Source organism: Pseudorasbora parva, chromosome 15 (assembly GCF_024679245.1).
Source record: "Pseudorasbora parva isolate DD20220531a chromosome 15, ASM2467924v1, whole genome shotgun sequence".
Taxonomy (NCBI): domain Eukaryota; kingdom Metazoa; phylum Chordata; class Actinopteri; order Cypriniformes; family Gobionidae; genus Pseudorasbora; species Pseudorasbora parva.
The window spans coordinates 4,422,143-4,444,687 of NC_090186.1; the positions used below are offsets into that span (position 1 = coordinate 4,422,143).

General features: G+C 38.5%; 1 protein-coding gene across 3 annotated transcripts in view; it reads left to right on the forward strand.

Annotated features, from left to right (window-relative positions):
- mylk4b (myosin light chain kinase family, member 4b) overlaps positions 1 to 21,060 on the forward strand; it is a 56,622-nt gene extending 35,562 nt beyond the window's left edge. The window contains exons 1-14 of one of the 3 annotated variants that reach the window (XM_067416795.1): positions 331 to 1,506; positions 4,009 to 4,096; positions 5,742 to 6,099; positions 9,964 to 10,184; positions 10,265 to 10,370; positions 10,886 to 10,979; positions 11,762 to 11,871; positions 13,322 to 13,463; positions 17,884 to 17,954; positions 18,042 to 18,170; positions 18,249 to 18,401; positions 18,479 to 18,557; positions 18,749 to 18,797; positions 19,668 to 21,060. In XM_067416795.1, the coding sequence (XP_067272896.1) occupies positions 1,012 to 1,506; positions 4,009 to 4,096; positions 5,742 to 6,099; positions 9,964 to 10,184; positions 10,265 to 10,370; positions 10,886 to 10,979; positions 11,762 to 11,871; positions 13,322 to 13,463; positions 17,884 to 17,954; positions 18,042 to 18,170; positions 18,249 to 18,401; positions 18,479 to 18,557; positions 18,749 to 18,793 (2,091 nt within the window). In that variant the 5' untranslated portion in view covers positions 331 to 1,011 and the 3' untranslated portion in view covers positions 18,794 to 18,797; positions 19,668 to 21,060. Of the gene's footprint in view, positions 1 to 330; positions 1,507 to 4,008; positions 4,097 to 5,741; positions 6,100 to 9,963; positions 10,185 to 10,264; positions 10,371 to 10,885; positions 10,980 to 11,761; positions 11,872 to 13,321; positions 13,464 to 17,883; positions 17,955 to 18,041; positions 18,171 to 18,248; positions 18,402 to 18,478; positions 18,558 to 18,748; positions 18,798 to 19,667 lie in introns of those variants that run through there. The other 2 variants (XM_067416798.1, XM_067416797.1) reach the window with 2 other exon arrangements.
- The last annotated feature ends 1,485 nt before the right edge of the window (positions 21,061 to 22,545 follow it).

The following is a 22,545-nucleotide window of genomic DNA, read 5'->3' on the forward strand; positions in this document are numbered from 1 at the left end:
CAAAGTAAAATACCAATTATTAAGACCATTAATTAAGAACACATTTATATTCATAGCTAACAAAATCAAAGTTTTTTTTATAGATATTGAATGATGGTTATAGTACAATTTCAAATCTGTTAGTAGTCAATTAAATATACAAGTAAGCTATGTAATAAACAAATACGTTTTGATTATATTTATTTGATACATGTGCAATTTGTAAATATACATGCCTATTATATGATTTTTAATTTTAAAAGTTGGACATTTTTTTGAAACTGTCGAATGAAAAGCAGCTTCAGTTTTAAAATGATTGTAAGAACAAAACATTTCTGTGAATTTGTCAACACATTTTCTTTCCTTTTAAAAGACTTTCTTTAAGGTACTGTATCATAACACATTCTTATCCACGATGTTATTAGCATAGCATTTGCATAGTAGTTCAAATTCAATATCTTTATAGAACTTCTTAGAAAAATGAGATAGTGGAGTCATGTTGAAAATAGTCCTCTGAGCCATTTCAGCTATTCTGTCCCAGTTCTTGAGTACAGTCGGCTGTGCACACCTGCTCTCGTTCAATCAGACACTTTCGCATAGCTCATTGTGTTCTCAAGCCTGGAACGAAAAGATCAGGCAGGGTTACTTCAGTGACATATGGACACAGAGCCTTTATCTGAGGTGTTGATTGTGAATCAATCAGAGGAAATCTACTGGTTTAACAGTCGCTTCATTTAAAAGTTCGGCCAGTGGTGTTGATACGTCACTCTTTGAGTCCATCAAGCTCTATTCTCGCACCCATTCTGCTTTCGGCGTCTTCACACCTGGCTCTAGGATCATCCACAGCCCCTCCTCAGATGATAACAGTGACATTACACTGACCACTCGCACACCAGCCAATGGGAAGAAGAAGCCTGTAGACCTCTATAAAAAGCATCGAGGCTAAGAGAGCTAGAGAAGGAGAGCCAATGATCTGTGAGCATTGTCAAGAAGACGTGAAGAAAGCAAGTTCAACTCCGAACGTGTTTCATTATGAGCTCTAATCTTGTGAAGTCTCTTGCTCGGGTTTATGACCCCAAACCACTTCATGCTCAGAAACGATGCGGAAGAGCCATGGCAAGAAGAGCATCGCTTTCTACCTCAAGCAAACGTCCATCTTCTCCACTTTCTGATCAACCGTTATCAAAATCCTCCTCGTCTTCTGCTCTTGTGCACATTGAAGGACAAGTCAATGATCTGAGTGGTAAAATGGACAAACTCCTCGCCTTGCAGGAAGCGTCTCTGAGACGACTGGATGCCATTGGTCAAGAGGCCACAGCTGGACGGACCGCTGAGCAGATGTTGTGTGAAATGCGTTTTGTCATTGAAACCGTTCGAGAGAAGGAGGAGCAACAGAATCAGCGACTCGATGCTTTGGAGCGACTGGTTAGCAGCATTCAACAGGTTGTCAGTTTCATTGCTGAAGTGTTGAAACACTCGAGAGTGGCTGATCTCTTGAAAAACACACACTCCAAATCCAGCAGCAGGGTGAGTTTAAATGTTTTATACACCAATTTAGTGTTTAACATGTTTAAAAACACTAATTTAGATGCATATTCCTGAAGTACAGGAAAACTACAGTGAATTAACACATGTAACCTTAAAGGGGTCATGAACTGCATTGTTTTATAGAGTTTCCTGTGGTGTACTTATAATGTTAGTATCATTTTAGCATACAAAATTGTCATAATTTAAAAATAAAAGAAATTTTTCCTACCAAAATTTAGCCTCTGATTTGAATGCTCAGTTTAAAGGGGTGTGTCTGCTGTAAGACTTCAGTGTAAACGCCCACTGCTGTGATTGGCTGTCATCTTTATATACGAAATAGCTAGTATTACTAGCCTAGAAATTTAGACGCACCCTAGCAGCAGCAAATCTAATCTGCCGCGAGTCTTGTCTAGCAACTCTCAATACACTTCTGAGCTGTAAACACCAAACTCTGGTCGGGCCAATCACATCGTGTATGGAGTCGGTGGGCGGGGCTTAACATAATGACGGTCGAGTTGCGTTTGCGTGCTTCTAGTAAACACAGAAACTGGCGAACGGCGGTCTTTCGAATCAGCTTTGATCGCGACTCTGGAAGACTTGGAGTTAAGCTTTTCTCTGAGAAAAGAACAAAGAACGGCACTGAAGTCATTCTTAAAAAGGGAAGATGTGTTCTGAGTTTTGCCAATTGTGAAAGGTTGCAGTGCTGATCATTGTAGCCGATCACAGACATGTTGAGCTCATGAATGCTGTGATCTCGTCATTACAACTCGATTTCTGCTCACTAACGAATGCTTTCCTCATAACTAACAGTGCAAACACAATGTCAATAAGAGATTCGTTGATTATTACGGGAGTTTTGTCACGAGTCCAGAACTCAGTCTCTGATAAACTCGCTCTGTTTGATTGACAGCTCCAGCGATTGTTCTTTGATCTCTTTCTATATATAATTTAATCACAGTTTAAATAACAGATTATTTTCATCCCAAGAGAAACAATGTGAAGTTGAGCGTTTAGTCACTGGTTTGATTTACTGACACAGACAAAGAACATCTGACTGTACATGAATCATTACATCTCAGAAATCACTGGTCTCAGATCAGACATTATTAACACGGTTACTGACATGCTGTGGCGTTACTGTCGAGTCTGTATCGGAAAAGTCTGTTTGCAAAGCCTGCGCTGAAACTGTGACAGATTTCCCAAAGAATCCGCAGTGAAATGTAGCTAACACAAATAAATAATGCTCAACTGAGTCTTTCACATTGATGAAAATAAATAAGCACATTCCTAGCATTAGGATCCTTTGGAAGGGAATGTTATTTGTAGTCCATCTTGTATTGCTCTTCTCTCCTCGTCATCTCACTAACACTCCAGTGGGCGGGGCTGAAGTGATGATGAAGAAGTGGGCAGGGCTAAATCTGTGATGATAATAATGAAGCGGGCGGGGCTAAAGCTGTGATATTATGATGTAGATGGGGCTAAAGTGATGATGATGAAGCGGGCTGGGCTAAAGCTGTGATATTATGAAGTAGGTTGGGCTAAAGTGATGATGATGAAGTGGGCGGGGCTAAAGGTGTGATATTATGAAGCGGGCGGGGCTAAAGTGGTGATGATGAAGTGGGTGGGGCTAAAGTGATGATGATGAAGCGGGCTGGGCTAAAGCTGTGATATTATGAAGTAGGTTGGGCTAAAGTGATGATGATGAAGTGGGCGGGGCTAAATTGATGATGACGAAGTGGGCGGGGCTAACGTGATGATGACGAAGTGGGTGGAGCTAAAGTGATGATGATGAAGTGGGTGGGGCTAGAGTGATGATGATTATGAAGTGGGCGGGTCTAACGTGATTATGATGAAGTGGGCGGGGCTAAAGTGATGATGATGAAGTGGCCGTTGATCTTTCTCCATCTATTACAGGCTCATTCCACAACGAGTCGTTCTCTGGGCTTGGTTACAATAAAAGCTGTTTCTGGACTAACAAGGAAGTTTTCAGTTCTTGTTACACAAAAATGTACAAAAGAAGAAATATTTGTCTTTTTTCGCTGTATATTTGACTTAAAAATGTTATACATTTGCTTTTTGTGTTGTGTGAAGTTTATCTTTTATGTGACGTAAATGTTACAAAAGTTGGATTCATATATACATTAAATGTTCTTTATTCCACATGAGTTTAACTGTTTCCAATAGGGGATTTTCTAGAGCATGAGTTGTTAGGTTCATTGTCCTTGTCATTGGCTCAAGCCATTTATAAAACAGATTGAATGATGACTTGATGACATGATGATACGATTCTCAGTAGCAGTTCAAGGACACTCAGAGTCACAGCAGATTGTGTGTGTGATCAGAAATATCCGATTCATCGCACGTTAGCAGCTCTGAGTATCTGAATGAAAATACATGTCACTGAATAGCTTGAAAGCAGGTGCTTTTATTTAAAGGTGTGTAACCTAATAATGATATCCTTACCTTCTTTCTTTCTCTCCTGTTGTTTCTTTCTCTCTTTAGTTTAGAGAAAAGGATGGGAAGGAGAAATCTAAAGTGTACCCAAAGGGGTTAAAAACCCAGAAGAAAAAGAAACCACTGGATGCATCAGGTGAGGGGAAAAAAATCACCACCAATCTAGGACTCAAAATCTAATTTGAATCTGTAAATAAGCTGAAAATGTTAGTATTTTGTCACATTTAAAACAAAATTTTTGACATAAAAATGAAGAAATGTTTAAGATTATGTTCCATTTTGGGTCAATATTTTTAGGGGCCAAGCACAGAATGGTGAATATTGTATCCGTTAGTCTTCTGACTCTTCCTCTTCCTCTTCATCTTCATCTTCCTCTTCCTCTTCCTCTTCCTCTTTCTCTTCCGCTCTGGAAGTCTATAGCAGCCCATAGAACCGCTTGTGGTAAAGTTTTGACATTTGGCACACTGAGAGAGGAAAGTCTGAACTGTCACTAAGGCAAATTTGGAGTCTCTAACTCAATCCCTCTAGCGCCACCAACTGTCCAAAATGTCACCTGCATTTATGTTAATAACTTTTGAACTGTTGAGGCTAGAAACAAAATTCTTGTTTCCTCTGATTTATTGGCTCAAGTCAATTCGAATGCTATTCGATGTTCTGAAAATGTTCCCGCCAAAAAAAGTACTTAGACAGTTTGTTCGATTTTCACAAAAATGAATCAGATCATCTACTGACCATGCTAGCAAAAAGTTATTAAAAGCTTTTTGATAAACCCAACCATTCTCGAATAACAAGTGATTGAATTCAACGTCAAATTAGACATGAGGCTATATCTCCACAGCATTTGAGCATATTCAGACCAAACTTGGTACATGTCTTCACAAGCATGACCAGAGGCTACAAGCAGTATTTTGGCATAGCGCCACCTACTGGTCAGGAGATATGAAAAATGGCTATTTCTGCTTATAACTTCATGAATAATAAAACTGGTGTTGTCTGAATCAGTGCATCATGCCGAGTCGAATGATACCCAATTCCCATATTCACTATTGTTGTCGTCGGCCATTTTATGTTTCGTTCTAAAATGCTTTTAAGAACGCATTAGTGTATCATTACGAAACCCGGTGTGCGCCATCGGGATCATGCCCTGAAGGTACTCAAAACGTTTCAAGACACAAAAGTTACAATGAAATTTCCAAAAATGGCAATAACTTTTGGTTACTTTTGCCTATTTTTATCAACTGGTCTTGATAGATCCTTTAGGTCATGCTGAGAACAATGATAGCAATTGTTTTTTATGTCCGCCATTTTAAATTTCTTTGAAAACATAATTTTTCAAACTCCTCCTAGATCATTGGTCTGATTTTCACCAAAATTGGCTCAGATCATCTTCAGATCATGCCGGCAAATACATTATCAAATGTTTTCCTATAGACTAAACCATTCTTGAGTAATGCATCAACAAATTTGTTGGCATGATGCAAAGCCGTAACTCTGCAATGCTTTGGCATATTGACACCCCAAACTATTCTGTGACATTGTTACCTCACACTGACCACACAATAATAATTTGATAACAGCACCACCTATTGGTCAAAAGTGATAAGAAAGTAAATCATATTACAAGGATTGCATTGGTGATTTTTCAGCCATTTTGACTAAAATAATCTAAAACATCTTTTACTATATATTGTTGCAGTGTTTCTGAAACTACCTGCCATGCTTGCATGTCATATTGTTCCATTTATTTTCGTCTTTGTATGTACTGTACCCCCCCTTTCCAGACTTAGTTCAGGCTGGTTTTGAAGAAGTGCAAAAGCTCAATCAACAGAACAATCAGCTTTCTCAATGCAGAGCAGAGACAGCAGCCGGCACCACAGCGGCGCACCTGGATCTCACTGAAGAGGAGCGAAAAGGAGAAAGTCATGAGGAAACAAAGGATGACAAACAACGGACTGCAGTGGAAGAGGAGACAAGAGAGCGAGAAATCGCTGCTGAATTATTGCAGATAAAAGAAGAGGATAAAAATGAGGAAGAGGAGAGGTCAAAGAAAGAGGAGGCATTATGGCTATCAGAGGAGAGTCAACTAGCTACAAATTCATCAGGCCAGACCGATGAAAGCAATACAGTCACACCAGACAGGTACATCCTCAATGTGTGTGTGTGTGTGTGTGTGTGTGTGTGTGTGTGTGTGTGTGTGTGTGTGTGTGTGTGTGTGTGTGTGTTTACATTGTTTCAAATCATTATGCAAGTGACATACAGTCTTGTTCAAAATAATAGCAGTACAATGTGACTAACCAGAATAATCAAGGTTTTTAGTATATTTTTTATTGCTTCGTGGCAAACAAGTTACCAGTAGGTTCAGTAGATTGTCAGAAAACAAACAAGACCCAGCATTCATGATATGCACGCTCTTAAGGCTGTGCAATTGGGCAATTAGTTGAAAGGGGTGTGTTCAAAAAAATAGCAGTGTCTACCTTTGACTGTACAAACTCAAAACTATTTTGTACAAACTTTTTTTTTCTGGGATTTAGCAATCCTGTGAATCACTAAACTAATATTTAGTTGTATGACCACAGTTTTTTAAAACTGCTTGACATCTGTGTGGCATGGAGTCAACCAACTTGTGGCACCTCTCAGCTGTTATTCCAATCCATGATTCTTTAACAACATTCCACAATTCATTCACATTTCTTGGTTTTGCTTCAGAAACAGCATTTTTGATATCACCCCACAAGTTCTCAATTGGATTAAGGTCTGGAGATTGGGCTGGCCACTCCATAACATTAATTTTGTTGGTTTGGAACCAAGACTTTGCCCGTTTACTAGTGTGTTTTGGGTCATTGTCTTGTTGAAACAACCATTTCAAGGGCATGTCCTCTTCAGCATAGGGCAACATGACCTCTTCAAGTATTTTAACATATGCAAACTGATCCATGATCCCTGGTATGCGATAAATAGGCCCAACACCATAGTAGGAGAAACATGCCCATATCATGATGCTTGCACCTCCGTGCTTCACTGTCTTCACTGTGTACTGTGGCTTGAATTCAGAGTTTGGGGGTCGTCTCACAAACTGCCTGTGGCCCTTGGACCCAAAAAGAACAATTTTACTCTCATCAGTCCACAAAATGTTCCTCCATTTCTCTTTAGGCCAGTTGATGTGTTCTTTGGCAAATTGTAACCTCTTCTGCACATGCCTTTTTTTTAACAGAGGGACTTTGCGGGGGATTCTTGAAAATAGATTAGCTTCACACAGACGTCTTCTAACTGTCACAGTACTTACAGGTAACTCCAGACTGTCTTTGATCATCCTGGAGGTGATCATTGGCTGAGCCTTTGCCATTCTGGTTATTCTTCTATCCATTTTGATGGTTGTCTTCCGTTTTCTTCCACGTCTCTCTGGTTTTGCTCTCCATTTTAAGGCATTGGAGATCATTTTAGCTGAACAGCCTATCATTTTTTGCACCTCTTTATAGGTTTTCCCCTCTCTAATCAACTTTTTAATCAAAGTACGCTGTTCTTCTGAACAATGTCTTGAACGACCCATTTTCCTCAGCTTTCAAATGCATGTTCAACAAGTGTTGGCTTCATCCTTAAATAGGGGCCACCTGATTCACACCTGTTTCTTCACAAAATTGATGACCTCAGTGATTGAATGCCACACTGCTATTTTTTTGAACACACCCCTTTCAACTAATTCAACTTATTGCCCAATTGCACAGCCTTAAGAGCGTGCATATCATGAATGCTGGGTCTCATTTGTTTTCTGAGAATCTACTGAACCTACTGGTAACTTGTTTGCCACGTAGCAATAAAAAAATATACGAAAAACCTTGATTATTCTGGTTAGTCACATTGTACTGCTATTATTTTGAACAAGACTGTATCAGTAGGATTTCAGAACAATAAACATTCAGATATGCAGATATGGAGAGGAAGTAAGGTCTTTTTAAAGATTATGAGCATGAAATGATGCAATGTATGCACCCACTGTATAAAGGTCTCTCTTTATGGGCTTTGGGAAGTGGTTGAAATGCAACTTTACACACAACTGCCAGCCTGCATGGAGATGTTCCTGAGAGTCCAGAGACACCAGCAGACTCAAACACCTGTTTGCTGCTCAACACTGGCTTTTTTTTATAGCTGTTCTTTTAATACAATAGGTTTATTTAACAGACACTTTCCTTAACTTTCCTTTATCTGACAGTTCTCATGTGCTGTACTCACAGATTTTAGGATAGTTTGATAACCTACTATCAGTTTTCACACAATATTAGTTGTTTTCATGCCTTTTGTATAACATTGCACCTTTTCATATTCAGAAAGATCTTTCTTCCTCCCCATATTACACAAGAGCTGTGACTTGCTCAATAATGTGGCAAATAATGTAATTATTTATTTTATTCAGCAAGGACCTCTTTAATGTCCTTGCTGAATAAAATAAATAAATAAATAATTTCAAAAATCTTACTGACCCTAAACGTTTAAAGCAAAGGGCCATACCATACACACGCCACAATGTAGTGCCAGGCGAGTGTTTTTTGCTAGATTCAGCCTGACGCAGTTATCATTTTCCCGTCCAGCTCCACGTTGTTTAAATAGCAAATACACTCGCATCTATCTGTTCGCCCATTGGCGTCTGGTCTGAAAACCAGCTGTGTTCCGGAGTATTGTATTGTTGGCGCGTTGCTATTTTGAGGAACTGAAAATGACTGCACCATTGACCAACAAAAACCTGCTCTAAAGTCAGTGGCATATTTTTTTGTGTGTTATTTAAAGGGTGTGTTAGTAATAATCACCTAGGCGGGTGCACAACGCGTGTACACTCTGCTTATTACACACACAGGGACATGCAGCAGCACACACACATTTTTAAATATAAAAAATAACAGGATTCCTTTATGGAGAAGCTGAATGTCTCTCCTCTGACTGAACCTCTGAACTGAAGGAGACCGAACGTCTCTCCTCATGTAAATAGTGAATCCGTCATGGTGTGAGCACAACTGGCTTTTAAAGTGAATGGGAGATAAGACTCTGATTGGTTTATTGCATGTTACGCACAAAACTCACCCATGACTCATTAAAGGTGCACTATGCAACTTTCCGTCCACTGGAGGGCGCCTATTCTAAACAAAGGCGTAGTTTGATGACACCAAGTGTGAGCGCAGTATCTTGGGACGTGGTCTTCACCTCATGAAAAAATCATGTTGACGGATGCGGTTATTAACGTTACTGTAGTGTAAAGCAGAGCAGGACCGAGTGTTGTGGAGCTGAGCATGGCCGCTGGAGCGATTGTTATACAAACACATGGCTCGCGAGTACCGGGACTTTTAATATGACGGGACGGGACACAGTCGCCGGGCGCTCGCACTTCTGCTTTTTCCGGTCATGATTATAAGGTAAAGCAGCTCTGTTCATCATATTAGATACATTTTAAGTGTGTTTAAAATTATGTTATGACGTTCCTCTGTGCGTTCGCTCGGCGCTGCTGTGACGTGTGATCACACTGCTAAGAGAAAAGCGCTTCTGCTGAATAAAACCGAGGGTAGCGCAGATATGATGCGATTGACAGGCGACTCCTTCAAACGCAATGCTGAAACGTCCCGGTCCTTACTTAAAATAGCAATTTTCTCACAATTTACAAATAGTTGGAAACATTTGGGATATTGTAAGTACTCAACTGAACAAAATATATAACACCAGCCTAGTGGTTTTTCGATATTTTACTGCAAAAATACTACATAGTGCACCTTTGAGACTAAGGACAACCCTTTTGGACCATGTGCCTGGCAAAAGTGGATTCGGACACGCCGTAAGTGTACCTGCACCATGAGCTCAGATAATTAAAACAGGGCCAATTAATGTGTCAATAAATATTACATTTATAAATTAAATGCCAAAATATGCATATTCCATTTAAGATTGTAAAACCTCAATACAATTAATTTACGTAATGAATTATATATGAAGTATATTGATTTACTTTATGTCATATTTGTGTAGCTGTGAGGAGAATCTGGAAATAACTGTCAGCACTAAGAGGCATGTTGCTGACGAGACTCTGACAGATGACCTTAAAAAGAGCCGAGTGGAGGAGGCGTCAGAGGAAGAGGATAAGGAATTAAAGGAGGAAGACGAGGCAGGAGCGGGACCAGAGAGACCAGAGGAGGGGACAGAAGAGGACAGGAAAGATGCAGAGTCAGGCATTGACCAATATGTCATTGGTAAGAAAATCAGTGTTGGTCTGAGAATAATGTAAACCGATTTCCCTTTTTTAGTTACATATTCTAATCTTTTCCCACAGATTCTTCCCCTCCTCCACCTGCACCATTTGAGCACCGTCTCGTGACCCCCAAAACACACCAGATTACCAGCTATTACACCATCAATAAAGAGGAAGTCCTCGGAGGGTGAGCTGCAGAAGATATTAATATAACATCATATTACGTTAGGTTTGTTAGCGTCAGAGGAATTTTTAAAGCAGGATTCCTGCAATAATAATAAACCCATGGCACAAGATTCCTAAGCATTTAAGAGCTTACAGGAAACACGATACACAAGGGGATGAAAGTGACAGACAGGTGTGTGTGTGTGTGTGTGTGTGTGTGTGTGTGTGTGTGTGTGTGTGTGTGTGTGTGTGTGTGTGTGTGTGTGTGTGTGTGTGTGTGTGTGTGTGTGTGTGTGTGTGCGTGTGCGTGCGTGTGCGTGCGTGCGTGCCCGCGCGCGCGTGCGAGAGAGAGAGAGAGAGAGAGAGAGAGAGACGTTAAGACAGTGAGACGTGCAACATATTTTTAGACTTAAGTGAAAGTGAATATCTAGAGACAGGAGATTAAAGTGAATTTCCTTTGCGGTCTTAAAAAGAATGTGTGAATTTAGACTAAGTGCATTAAATGTGTGTTTAATTGTCTTATTTTGATTGTAACAGAGGACGCTTTGGGATGGTTCACAAGTGTGTAGAGAAATCTTCTGGGCTCATATTAGCAGCCAAGATCATCAAAGCCAGGAGTCAGAAAGAGAAGGTGAATGTCTATTTTAAGAGGTTGTGGTTCACGAAATGTTCAGTATTTTTTACACTGTAAAAAGTGCCCTCAACGTAGGGTTTATATATTTAAAATAGTTATAATCTAGTTTATTTTATTTGTTTTATACTAAAGAGAATCAAAATACTTCCTCTTTACTTAAAATGTATCAGTTTTTATATAACAAAATATTTTAAATAAAACCATTGCAATTTATTTGGGTAGTTATTTGTATGTGGTGATTGTGTACAAGAAATGTTATAAAAGTGAGTTGACACACAATTAATTTGAGCTGCGCTGTCGATGTGGCAGGTGTGTTCATCAAACGTAAATATTTTAAATTTTATAAGTTGGCATTATCCGTTTTTCACTGGCGAGGGGACTTGCCCAGGCAGATGCAGTATCTTCCTCGGCACTTCAACTGATCATTCGCGGCAGCGGATCTGAAGTTCAGGAACTGATTCGTTTTAATCAGCCAGTCAACATATGGACCACTTGGTTATTATAAGTGAGGAGTCAGTCGTTTACTAATATAGTATTTAATCATATTTTGAAGTTTTAGTAATTTTGTTATGTACTGTTTCATTATTTTAGTTAGTTGCCCGAGTAAACATTTCTCCTTTTCATGTTTCTCAAGTATGATTTTTTTTCATCTAAAATTTACGTTTCATCCTTATTTCAGTTAACAGACATGATTTTTAATCGTTTTAGATTTAGTTACCAACTCCATGATCAACCATTATACTTCATATAATTGATTTTGCATGTGTTTGTGTTGTCAGGAGATAGTAAAGTGTGAGATAGAAGTGATGAACCAGTTGAATCATGACAATCTGATCCAGCTCTACGCCGCCTTTGAGTCTCGACATGAAATCATTCTAGTGATGGAGTAGTAAGTTACATCCACAAACACACACAATTCTCTGTCTCACATGCGTCCATTACATGATGTGTGTATTTAGGTGTCCAAGTACATTATTTCCTTTTAAAATAATTCATGATTATATATATATATATATATCACTTTATTCTATAGCACCTATTTCATTTGAATTAATTTATTATTCATTATTATTTTATGGGTTTTTTTAAATCCTAAACCCCCAAAATGTCAGGTGGTGCAACTGTCTGAACAAATGAACAGACTAAAACTTTTTGTTTTTAAATGAAAAGCTAAACAGAAATACAGCTCTGGAAAAAATTAAGATACCACCTAACATTGAGAAATCAAAGTTAAGTGATCTCTTAATTTTTTCTAGAGCTGTACTATGGCATCTTTTAGGTTTGAAACCTTTCATATAAACAATTTAAATATCAGTAGATTTAAAGCTGTTAAGATCATTACAAAACCTTTGTCCAGCAATGTGCATATTCTCAAATGTCAGGGTGGCACAACTGCAAACATTGCTCTTTTATTATGAATTGTTAATAACAGTAATGATGATAAAGCATAATCCAGAGGAGCCCGAGTGAAAAGGTTTGCAGATTTCTTGTTAAAAAGTTAAACTGATCATTTCAAGTATGGGTAGGTTGATTCACTTTCCAGATCAGATGGTTCAACTACAGATCTCATAAAAGTGCATATCTATAGAACGAATTGTATTTATCTCGAAATTTATACGAAAAAAGTTTTGCGTGCATATGATACACACTTTATGGCGTGTAATACGCACGTAACCCACACCACTAATCCTACGCATGCAAAAAATCTTTTGGGTTAATTTAAAAGGGGCCTTGAACCTTTTAACAAAATCAGCAGAAAACAAGCTGTTGTCCATAAAATAATAAATAAAAAAGATAAATGTTGGGGTTATTATGTTCAGGTAAAATGAATTTAAACCACTAAGTTTGCCAGCCTTTGGAAGATCTAACAAATGAGTTTTGGAAACCGGGTGAAGAAAAACTGGATCTCTTTTGACTGACAACACAGTCTTCTCTAACGCTGCTCAGACAGGCCTCGTTTTTTTGCATATTCCATGGGTGGGGATTATTTAAATCAGGAACATTATGCCTTCATAAGATATGGAAAAAATGCATTGTAGGCACTCCTTAGCAGTGGACTTTGAGCTTTGTAACCTTTCAGATCTTTTTTATGCTCAAACCTCAACATTATTACACACTAACTAAAGTGGAAAAAGGGAAAAAACGTAATAGGACCCCTTTAAACACAATGTTCATGGATCAAAAATCTGCATTACAATAGTTTTGATTTATTTTAAAAACATCTCACCCTAATCTCATTCATGCTTTCTTTCTTCATAATGTGCTGCTAATCTTTCTTCATAATGTGCTGCTAATCTTTCTTCATAATGTGCTGCTAACATGTATTGTGTGCCCCCTAGTGTTGATGGCGGAGAGCTGTTTGACCGGATCATAGATGAGAACTATAAGCTGACAGAGTTGGACACAGTGCTGTTCATCAGGCAGATCACTGAAGGCCTTCAGTATATGCACAAGATGTACATATTACACCTGGACCTAAAGGTACCAAACACATTATTAAAATAATATGTAATTAAAGGTGCTGTATGTACATTTTTGAATGTATTAAAGCAGGGTTTTTCAAACTTTATGACGCCAAGGACCCTCAAATATGATGAACCTTTATGAGGGACCCCCTTATTTTAGGACCCTTCCTAAAATCTATTTTTATGTATAAAAAACAAATTTAAACTGTTAAATAGTAAGTGTGGCATTATAAATCCAACAAAAGTTTTCCAAACTTAAATTGGCTATTAATGTTGGATGTATAAACCTAAAGAAGAATAACCAACTTTCACAATAAATGTATGTAAGCAGCTTGCGTAAGAATACTGCCTAACAACCCCAGTGAGTGAGATAAAGGGCACTATGGTGAGTAAACCCACTAAAGATAAAGAGCAAACATACAATTCTGGAATGTATACGGCAGAGAAACATTTACAAATGTAACACATTAAGAATATCCAGTAGACTTTATTCAGTTTTTCTCTGTCTTTTTATTCTCTGAAAGTTTCTGGGGACCCCTTAGACCCTTCTGGAGATCCCCTGGGGGTCACCGGACCCCAGTTTGAAAACCACCGTACTAAAGCATACAAATACCATCATAAGTTTACGGATATTTAGGAAACATGCTGAGTTCACATACTTGTGTTAGGGGTTAACAGCTTATGACCCAAGACCAGTAGTGAAAAATGAAGACCAAGAGTCAGGAGTGTAATTAATTAAAGAAAAATTTACTGAAGAATAGTTTGCAGTTTGATCAGCAGAAGCCAGCTTCAAGTCTCACAAGGAGTTCGTAGGCCGCGATTTCTCCAAATATGCGCACATGATGGACTAAGAGCCCTGGCAGATGCTGGATATTGTATGTAGCCTATGAACACAAATAAAAAGCATGCTTTATGAGTGATGATTAACGTGTGTCTGTGTATGATCCACAGGCGTCGGGACCATTGTCTGTCGTGAGGACATTAAGACCCACCCACTTTTGAAGACCAATGATATTGGACCCACTTACTTTTATCGTCACTAATTCAACACGTCTGTTTACCAACCCCTAACCGAGAAAAACGTATTAGGTGTTTGACTCTTTTTTCCCCGCTTTTCTAATATTTTCTCAATTTTTATTGAAAATAAATGCCTTTCCGATCTGATATGTGATGTGAAAAGGGAGTAGAGCGAGTTTGGCAAAAGGTGGATTCGAACCTCTGATCAATTTGCGTCAACTTGATGTCATGCGTCTCTAACCCCTACTCTATAGTCAGGGCAAATAACTCAGTGATTTCTTTAATTTTGTCTGGCGCAATCAATCGTTTAGTAAACTGCGGTATATTTGTATCTAACGTTACGCCAGCAAAAGCAAATTCTGAGACCACCCACAGTTTTGCTTCTGACGCCCATGGTATGATCAAGTTTTAACAAGTAATTAAGGGGGGGGGGGGGGGGGAGAACACTCAGTTTCAGTCAATTTAATGTCAATCTTGAGTACCTATAAAGTAGTATTGCATCTTTCATATCTCCGAAAAGTCTTTAGTTTTATTATATTTATAAAAGAAATATGGGCTGTACCGAGTCTTTCCGGAAAAAACCGAGCGCCTGGAGGCGTATCGTGTGGGCGGAGCTAAAGAATGACGAGCGCAAAGCGATGACGTCCTCAAGCGTGGAGAAACCCATCTATCTCAGCTAATAGATATGATCCAGAATCAAATCTGAGGCTGAAATAAATTGAACAGGAAAAACAGCAACATCAGGACCTCCGTCTCTGTGGTATGTACTGTATTTAGTGGCCTTTGTGTGTGTTTACTCGCATTTTATGAGAACATGATTCGGTTTATGGACTATTGTATGCGACTAGACCTTAGAGGTAGCAAGCAGAACGGTTTTGCACGTCAGAGTCAGAATAGTGTAACGTTATACAGAACAACAATGGAGTAACCGTTAGCGCATTTGAATGACGAAGCACGCGATCGTGTCGTTTACTGATGTTTACTCACGTGACGATAGCCAACAGCACAGACATTTGAAGCCGTTTTACTCACCGGCTGCTTCCAAAGCAGGACCGAACCTTTATCGCTGGGACCGCTCCGTCAAAAACACACTTCTTTGGTATGATTTGGTGAAGTCCTGTGACAGCAGTGGCGTGTAAATCCACTTTGAGACGCGACTGAAGCGATGTTGTCAAGCTTCCCGTCATTTCTGCGTTCAAATCGGTTCAAATGCAGCGCTGCCTTCCCGGAATGCTGTGCTGAAGCGTTGAAGTCGCTCGACGTCACCCATAGGAATAAAGTGGAGCGCGGCGCGTCATAAGTCTTCACGGAGGACTGGATCTGCACCTGAGAGACTGTTTACAGCGTGCATTTCCTCTCTCTCTCGCTCTAGTCACGCGCGCGCACCCTACCGGGAGAAGAGCCCGTACAGCCCAAACAAGGACCTTCCGCTCTATTAACGTCAAGTGGACCCATACTCGAAAAAAACTCTCCGAAACTTGTGAGAAACCGGAAGGAGTATTTTGACACAGAAATACTCCATCAAACGTCCAACATTAGTTTTTGAAACTTTGACTATGTTTAGGATATGAATCCAAGTCTTTAACAGTGTAAAAAGCTCAGTATGCATGAAACAGCATTTCACCCCCCCTTTAATATTAAATAATCTGGGGCGGTGGGTCCATCTGTGCTCTTTGACGGTAAAGGGTGGTTCTACTACAACACCTGTCTGGTCACAACCGACAAAATAATGACGTCACACATTTTTTCCACCCAACTTTCAGCACCCCCGATTGAAATGGCTTCCAGCGTGCCTGCACATACACAAATACGCAGTCACTCCAAGGTTGGAGCTGATTAAACTCCAGTTCTGACCAGAATGTTCCCCAAAACATACTGATAACATGTGCTTTCTCACAGTGAGAGATACAGACATTAGTACAGGAAATAATTTATCTTGATTCTTTAGTGTTTCAGTAAAAGAATATATAACTCAAAATCTATATCACAAAATAAATTTCCCATCTCAGAGTAGCTTTATAGAATGCCTTTCAGTTTTATTTCATTATCAGCAATCACCATGTTGTCATTTGCAAGCTCCTGTTCTTCCCAGAGCTTTCATGAGGGAGGTAGACATTGAATCCTTAGATAGACAAAATACAGTTACATATTAGAGACCAGAGGCAAACAGTCACTGTAATACATGGTAAAGTGATGTACACTTTGCAGTAGAAGAAGCCATCACTTACCATAATTCTGGCCCTTCTTTGAACACCATCATGCATTTTAACTCCTCAACCTCTCCCTTGTCCTGGTACTCCTCTTCCTCTCCCTCGTGCAGATCTTTTTCTTACTTTCTTTGTGTTGCTCTATAATGTTCCCACAAGATCAGCCCAAAGAGGCTTTCGTTTGCTGTATATGGTCATGTAAATAAAAGAACATCAACACCTGAAAAATTCCTGGATGGGAATCAGTTGGGATTTATATATTTGCATAACTTCGATCATCTTTTTCTCAGTACCAATGGAATAAAATACAAGGGATATATTTGTGTTTCAAATCACAATATGAACAGCTGTTCACTTTAACTTTAGCCTATAAGGTTAGGTTTAGAACATAGTGTCCATTGTTTTGGTGTGTGTGTGTGTGTGTGTGTGTGTTTGTGTTTGTGTGTGTGTGTGTGTGTGTGTGTGTGTGTGTGTGTGTGTGTGTGTGTGTGTGTGTGTGTGTGTGTGTGTGTGTGTGTGTGTGTGTGTGTGTGTGTGTGTGTGTGTGTGTGTGTGTGTGTGTGTGTGTGTGTGTAAAAGAAGTTCAATCATTTTACATTTGTGTTAACTATATGCATTTTGTGTCAAAGAAACAATAAATGTGTTAATTTTATAGTCTACATGGACACATGCTGTGCTAACTGCGTTAAGAGTTTAGGAAAATTGTTTAAAGTTAAAATTGTTAAAACTGTAATCAGATCAACATTATATTTGGTCAGTCTAATCTAAGGCTTTTGCGATTGTTACATTGGGAAGATCTTGAGTTTTGGCTGAAAGCCGTGTCCATGTTTCGCCATGAAAGGAAGAGGAAGCTGTTGTAAGTCAGGCTTACAATCTCCGATCTGCCCCAAACTTCATATGTTTTATTAGAGACCTGGCCTGATAGCATCTACATTGCAATATTTAGTTATAGCGTCACCTGCTGGCAACAGGGAATGGCATGCTTTACACTGTTATTCACTCCCAGAGACATTTAAATATGCCATGAAGTGTTAAACATGCTAGAAACACATTAGATCACGCAACACTTGGCTAAGTGCTAATGCAAGGTGTGAGGGCTTTAATTTGAATTTGGACTGCAGTACCCATTTAAAATATTATTACATATAGCACCTTTAAAACAGCTACATAAGAAGAACAAGAAGTCTGAATATATTTTTACTGTGTCGATAGCCTGAAAACATTCTCTGCATCAGTCGAGAAACAAACAAGGTCAAGATAATCGACTTTGGGCTTGCAAGAAGGTTAGTGTTTGTATCTGTGTTTACAGTTACTTTCTTCATGAATCGACTGTTTTTCTCACACCGATTTGTTCTTCATCTTTATTTCAGATATAAACCCAGAGAAAAGTTGCGGGTGAACTTTGGTACTCCTGAGTTCCTGGCTCCTGAAGTCATCAACTATGAGTTTGTCTCATTCCCGACTGATATGTGGAGTTTAGGTGTCATCACTTACATGCTGTGAGTGTGTTACATAGACATCAGTGAACAATCATAATTTTGACATTTGTGAAAATGTGCTCATGTTTGTGTTTCTAGGCTCAGTGGCTTGTCTCCGTTCCTGGGTGAGGATGATAATGAGACGCTAAATAACATCCTGGCATGTCAGTGGAGTTTTGAAGAGGCAGAGTTTGCCGACATCTCAGAGGAGGCCAAAGACTTCATCACACGCCTGCTTGTGAAGAGCAAAAGGTTTGTGTGTTCTCAGAAATGAACAAAAATCTGATACCAGTGTTTGCACTTTGATACACATTTCTTTTTTTGTGCAGTTGGAGAATGAGTGCATCCCAGTCCCTGAAACACCCATGGCTCTCCGACCGAGCGCTTCACTTCCGTCTTCACCATAAGGTTAGCACTACAGCTTTGAGTTTGTGGCTAAATTAGTGCATTAGTGAATTAATGAATACTAGCCTTTGGGCTAATTTGGGTACATTTACATTCATGAATGTTGATTTATGTACACTGTCCCTTTTTGAAATAATGAAAATTAAGATAATTAATTAAAATTAAGATAATTAATTAACATGTTTCTCTCACAGAAAAACAAGTGTCACTCTTCCCACGCCCCTCCTCCAGAGGGCTAAACCGGTAAGAGATGCCCACAAACCATTATCTCTTTCCCCACCAAACACTGTTTCTATGTTGTCACATTTTTAACCTCCTGAAAGAATAGACTCTCCTGATCACAGTGTTGCCAAGCCAGTGGTTTTCCTGCTGAAATAGGCTACTTTTAAGCTGTTGCCGCGGGTTGATTTCACCCTCGTACGTACAATTTTGGCACTCCAACACCCCCCAGACGTAGAAATTCAGTGGAGAATTTGACCGCCCGATGGAGAAAATCACATTGGGCTATTCTTGGGATACTTTCAACTGGCCATTGGGCTACTTTTGTTGCACAGACCTGGCAACCCTGTGATCAAAACACAGGCAAAGAAGAAGCAGAAACAAGTGATATCATATCTAATCACATGCATATGTACAGTAAAATAATGCAATCACCAACATTAAACATCATATAAATCAAAACAGCCTAATGTTACTGAATGAAAAGTCGACCCAGGACGAGCTACAGGACTGTGAAGCTTTGGGGTGTTGATGGACTGAATCTACTCCATCTGCGTTTGATTATCGTCCTGAATCCTGTATGGATGTAGTCTTTGACAAAAATATGATGTTCTCAGTTTTTTTTGCTCAAAATGTGTTGTGTGTGATGAAAAAAGAATGCATGAAATAAGATTAAAAAAACAATGTTTAATAGCAGGGGATCTGTTCTTTCTTTTGATATATTGCATGTTCAGATATTCATACAAAAAATATTATGATAATCCTTTACACACTGGTGTATGTCACAATATTGAAGAAGAAAAAAATCTGTTGCTGATAAAACTATCAGTCAATATGTCATTGACTGTCCCAAACTTCACTTGTGGGTAACATTAATTTTCATGTTTTCTGCAGAAGTGATCATTGGCTCTCCTCGTGCCGTGGTGACAAACTGGACCAATACAGTTGTACATGAACAACTACACAACATCGGTTTAATATTACAGTCACATACTGTACTGTACAGTGTCTGTTACCTGCTTACCTCAAGCTAAAACAGAATACAACACATTAAACATACTGCTCTCCTCTTGTGCTGCATAAATATTTCATCATTTGTAAAATGGTAATCATTTATGGCTCTTTTATGACTAAATGGCCCTGTGCTCCAGTCTCGGTTTAAGTGGGTTTAACCGTCTTTATTTAACCAGTTTTCTTATGAAGAATTACTACAGACAGTTAATACAGTGATTTAGTCTTGCATGTGCACTTTATAATAGGACTGGAGGATGTCAAGAGTGCTCATCATACGCACAAATGCATTGAGTCTTATCATGGTAATATTCTGTACGTCACTGGTTTATGGTAACATTTCATTCACGTGGCATTTGTGAAGGCATTGGAACTACCGTACTGTATTTCACACTTGAAAGTCTAGAACCCTTAATGTCAAAATCCTGCAAATGATCTATGATTTGTTTAATGTTTCTGCTGCTTTTCAGGAAGTCTAAGTGAGTTTGTCTGTGTGCATGTAACTGTTGTTATCTGATACACATAGCCATGCCCCAAATGCACACCACAATTACCATATTTTCTAAAATGTAATTTAGATGGTTTCCTCTAGGGCAAATGTATACAAAACGAATAGTACAGAATCCCATGAGCTCAGAATGCCTTAGCTAAAGACTTTATTGTACTTATTTTTAAGCTTGAAATATGAGACTGGGACACTGGATCCAAGATCCACTGGCTGTTTTTGGACACACTATGGTCTTGTTCACTCCCTCTCTTTGTGGTAAACAGCTCACCTTCCATGAAGGCAAATGAAAAAAACAACACTACCTACAGATGTATTGTGTGTTTTGTGTGGTTCTACATATAATGTTTCGCTTCGATCACTGATGTTTACTTGAAAAGCTTACACAGTATACGAAATGGGATAAACTTTACTGTACATCAGCTAATGGCTAGCAGTGTTTAGAGTATCACTTTTTGATGTGTTTGAAAAGGTCACATTTTTAATCATGAACAGGAAAATATTTATTTTGTGTTTTCACTTTCTGTATATGTGAGGACTGGATTGAGTGAAGGCTGAAATAAAATAGCTCATAAACTAGCAGGAAAATAAAAACAATACTTTCATATGTGAGTTCTTGTATATTGCTGTAAGTGCCTTAGAACTTTAAATAGCCTATTAAATTAATCAAATTATTTAAAAATAAAGCATTTCATTGTTTCTTTCTTTCATTCCTTCATCATCCTATTTTATGCATACATGCACATGGGCTCCTCCAAGTGTGTGTGTGTGTGTGTGTGTGTGTTCACTACTCACTAATCCTAATGTGCGTGCACTAACTTTAGTTGTATTAAATGCAGAGGACAAATGCCAGGTTGCCATACTTTGCCTTCACGTCACTTAAAGTCAAATTGTGCTGTTTCACTTTAATTTTGTTAGCATATTTTTCCCCACACATGAAATATAAAAAATGTAAAACCTAAATAAATAACGATGTAAACCTAAAACACATTAGTGGTTTAAACCATAGATATCCATAATAAGGACTTTATTATGGATATCTATGGTTTAAACTAGCCAACAGACCGGCTTGACCGAGTAGTATGAAGCTGCAGACTCGGAGCCTGCATCCACAGTCCCGCACTCAGAGTCCCGCATTCTCAGACCCCTCGTTTTTAAGAAACAGCGCCTCCTGCTGTTCTGAAGACCGTACAACTCCCTTATCCAAATAAGTGTGTCGTTTCATTTAAAGTTTTCCAAATAAATCTAAACAAATTAACGATTTTGCAAACATCTTTGCATTCCCTAAAAATGTCAGTTTTCTCTGACTAACAAAGTACCCAGTAGTTTTTTGTTTTTGTTTTTTGTTTATTTAAATAAAAGAAAATTACTGATGGAAGATATACAATTACAGATTGAACTATCCTTTGAAAAATGTTATGTGATATTATATTGCTACAATGTTTTTTTAATTCCAATTCCAGTGTTTCTTTTAGCTCAACCTATGCTAATGGTCTGATTAACATATTATACATTGCTAGCATTAAAAACCTGTTGATATCTGGAATCCAAAGCAAAACTCAAACAAGAATAGACAAAACACCAATAATAAACAAATCTGTACAATTCAAAAATTGTATTACAGTAGTATTTACAGTATTTATAATTTTTCCTTATGCAATTGAAGATACAAAGTACAGTCACTGACACAATTCTTTCTTCCTTTTTTCTTTGCTTTGTCCTGTTTACCGCAATGTGATGTTAAGGTGATAGTTAAAGTAGCCTACAGACTCGTTTATTATTGGTGTTTTGTCTATTCTTGTGTGAGTTTTGCTTTGCATTCCAGATATAAAAAAATATGGTTTTGTAATGTTAGCATTGCGTATGATAGGCCTATGTTAATTAGACCATTAGCATGTGAACCTGAAAGAAACATTGAACAAAAAAAAAAGAATTGTAGCGATATATCACATAATATTTTTCAGAGGATAGTTCAATCTGTAATTGTATTTTGTCCATCAGTAATTTTCTTTCAATTGCCCACACTCTTTATTAAATAAATAAATAAATCTACTGCGTAGCCTACTTAGTCAGTGAAAACAATGACATTTTTTGGGAATGCAAAGATGTTTGCAAAAGCGTTGTTTTGTGTAAATGTATTTTTAAATGAAAACTTTAAATGAAACGACACCGTAATAATATATCTTATTTGGATAAGTGTGATGTACGGTCTTCAGAACAGCAGGAGGCGTTGTTTCTTAAAAACGAGGGGTCTGA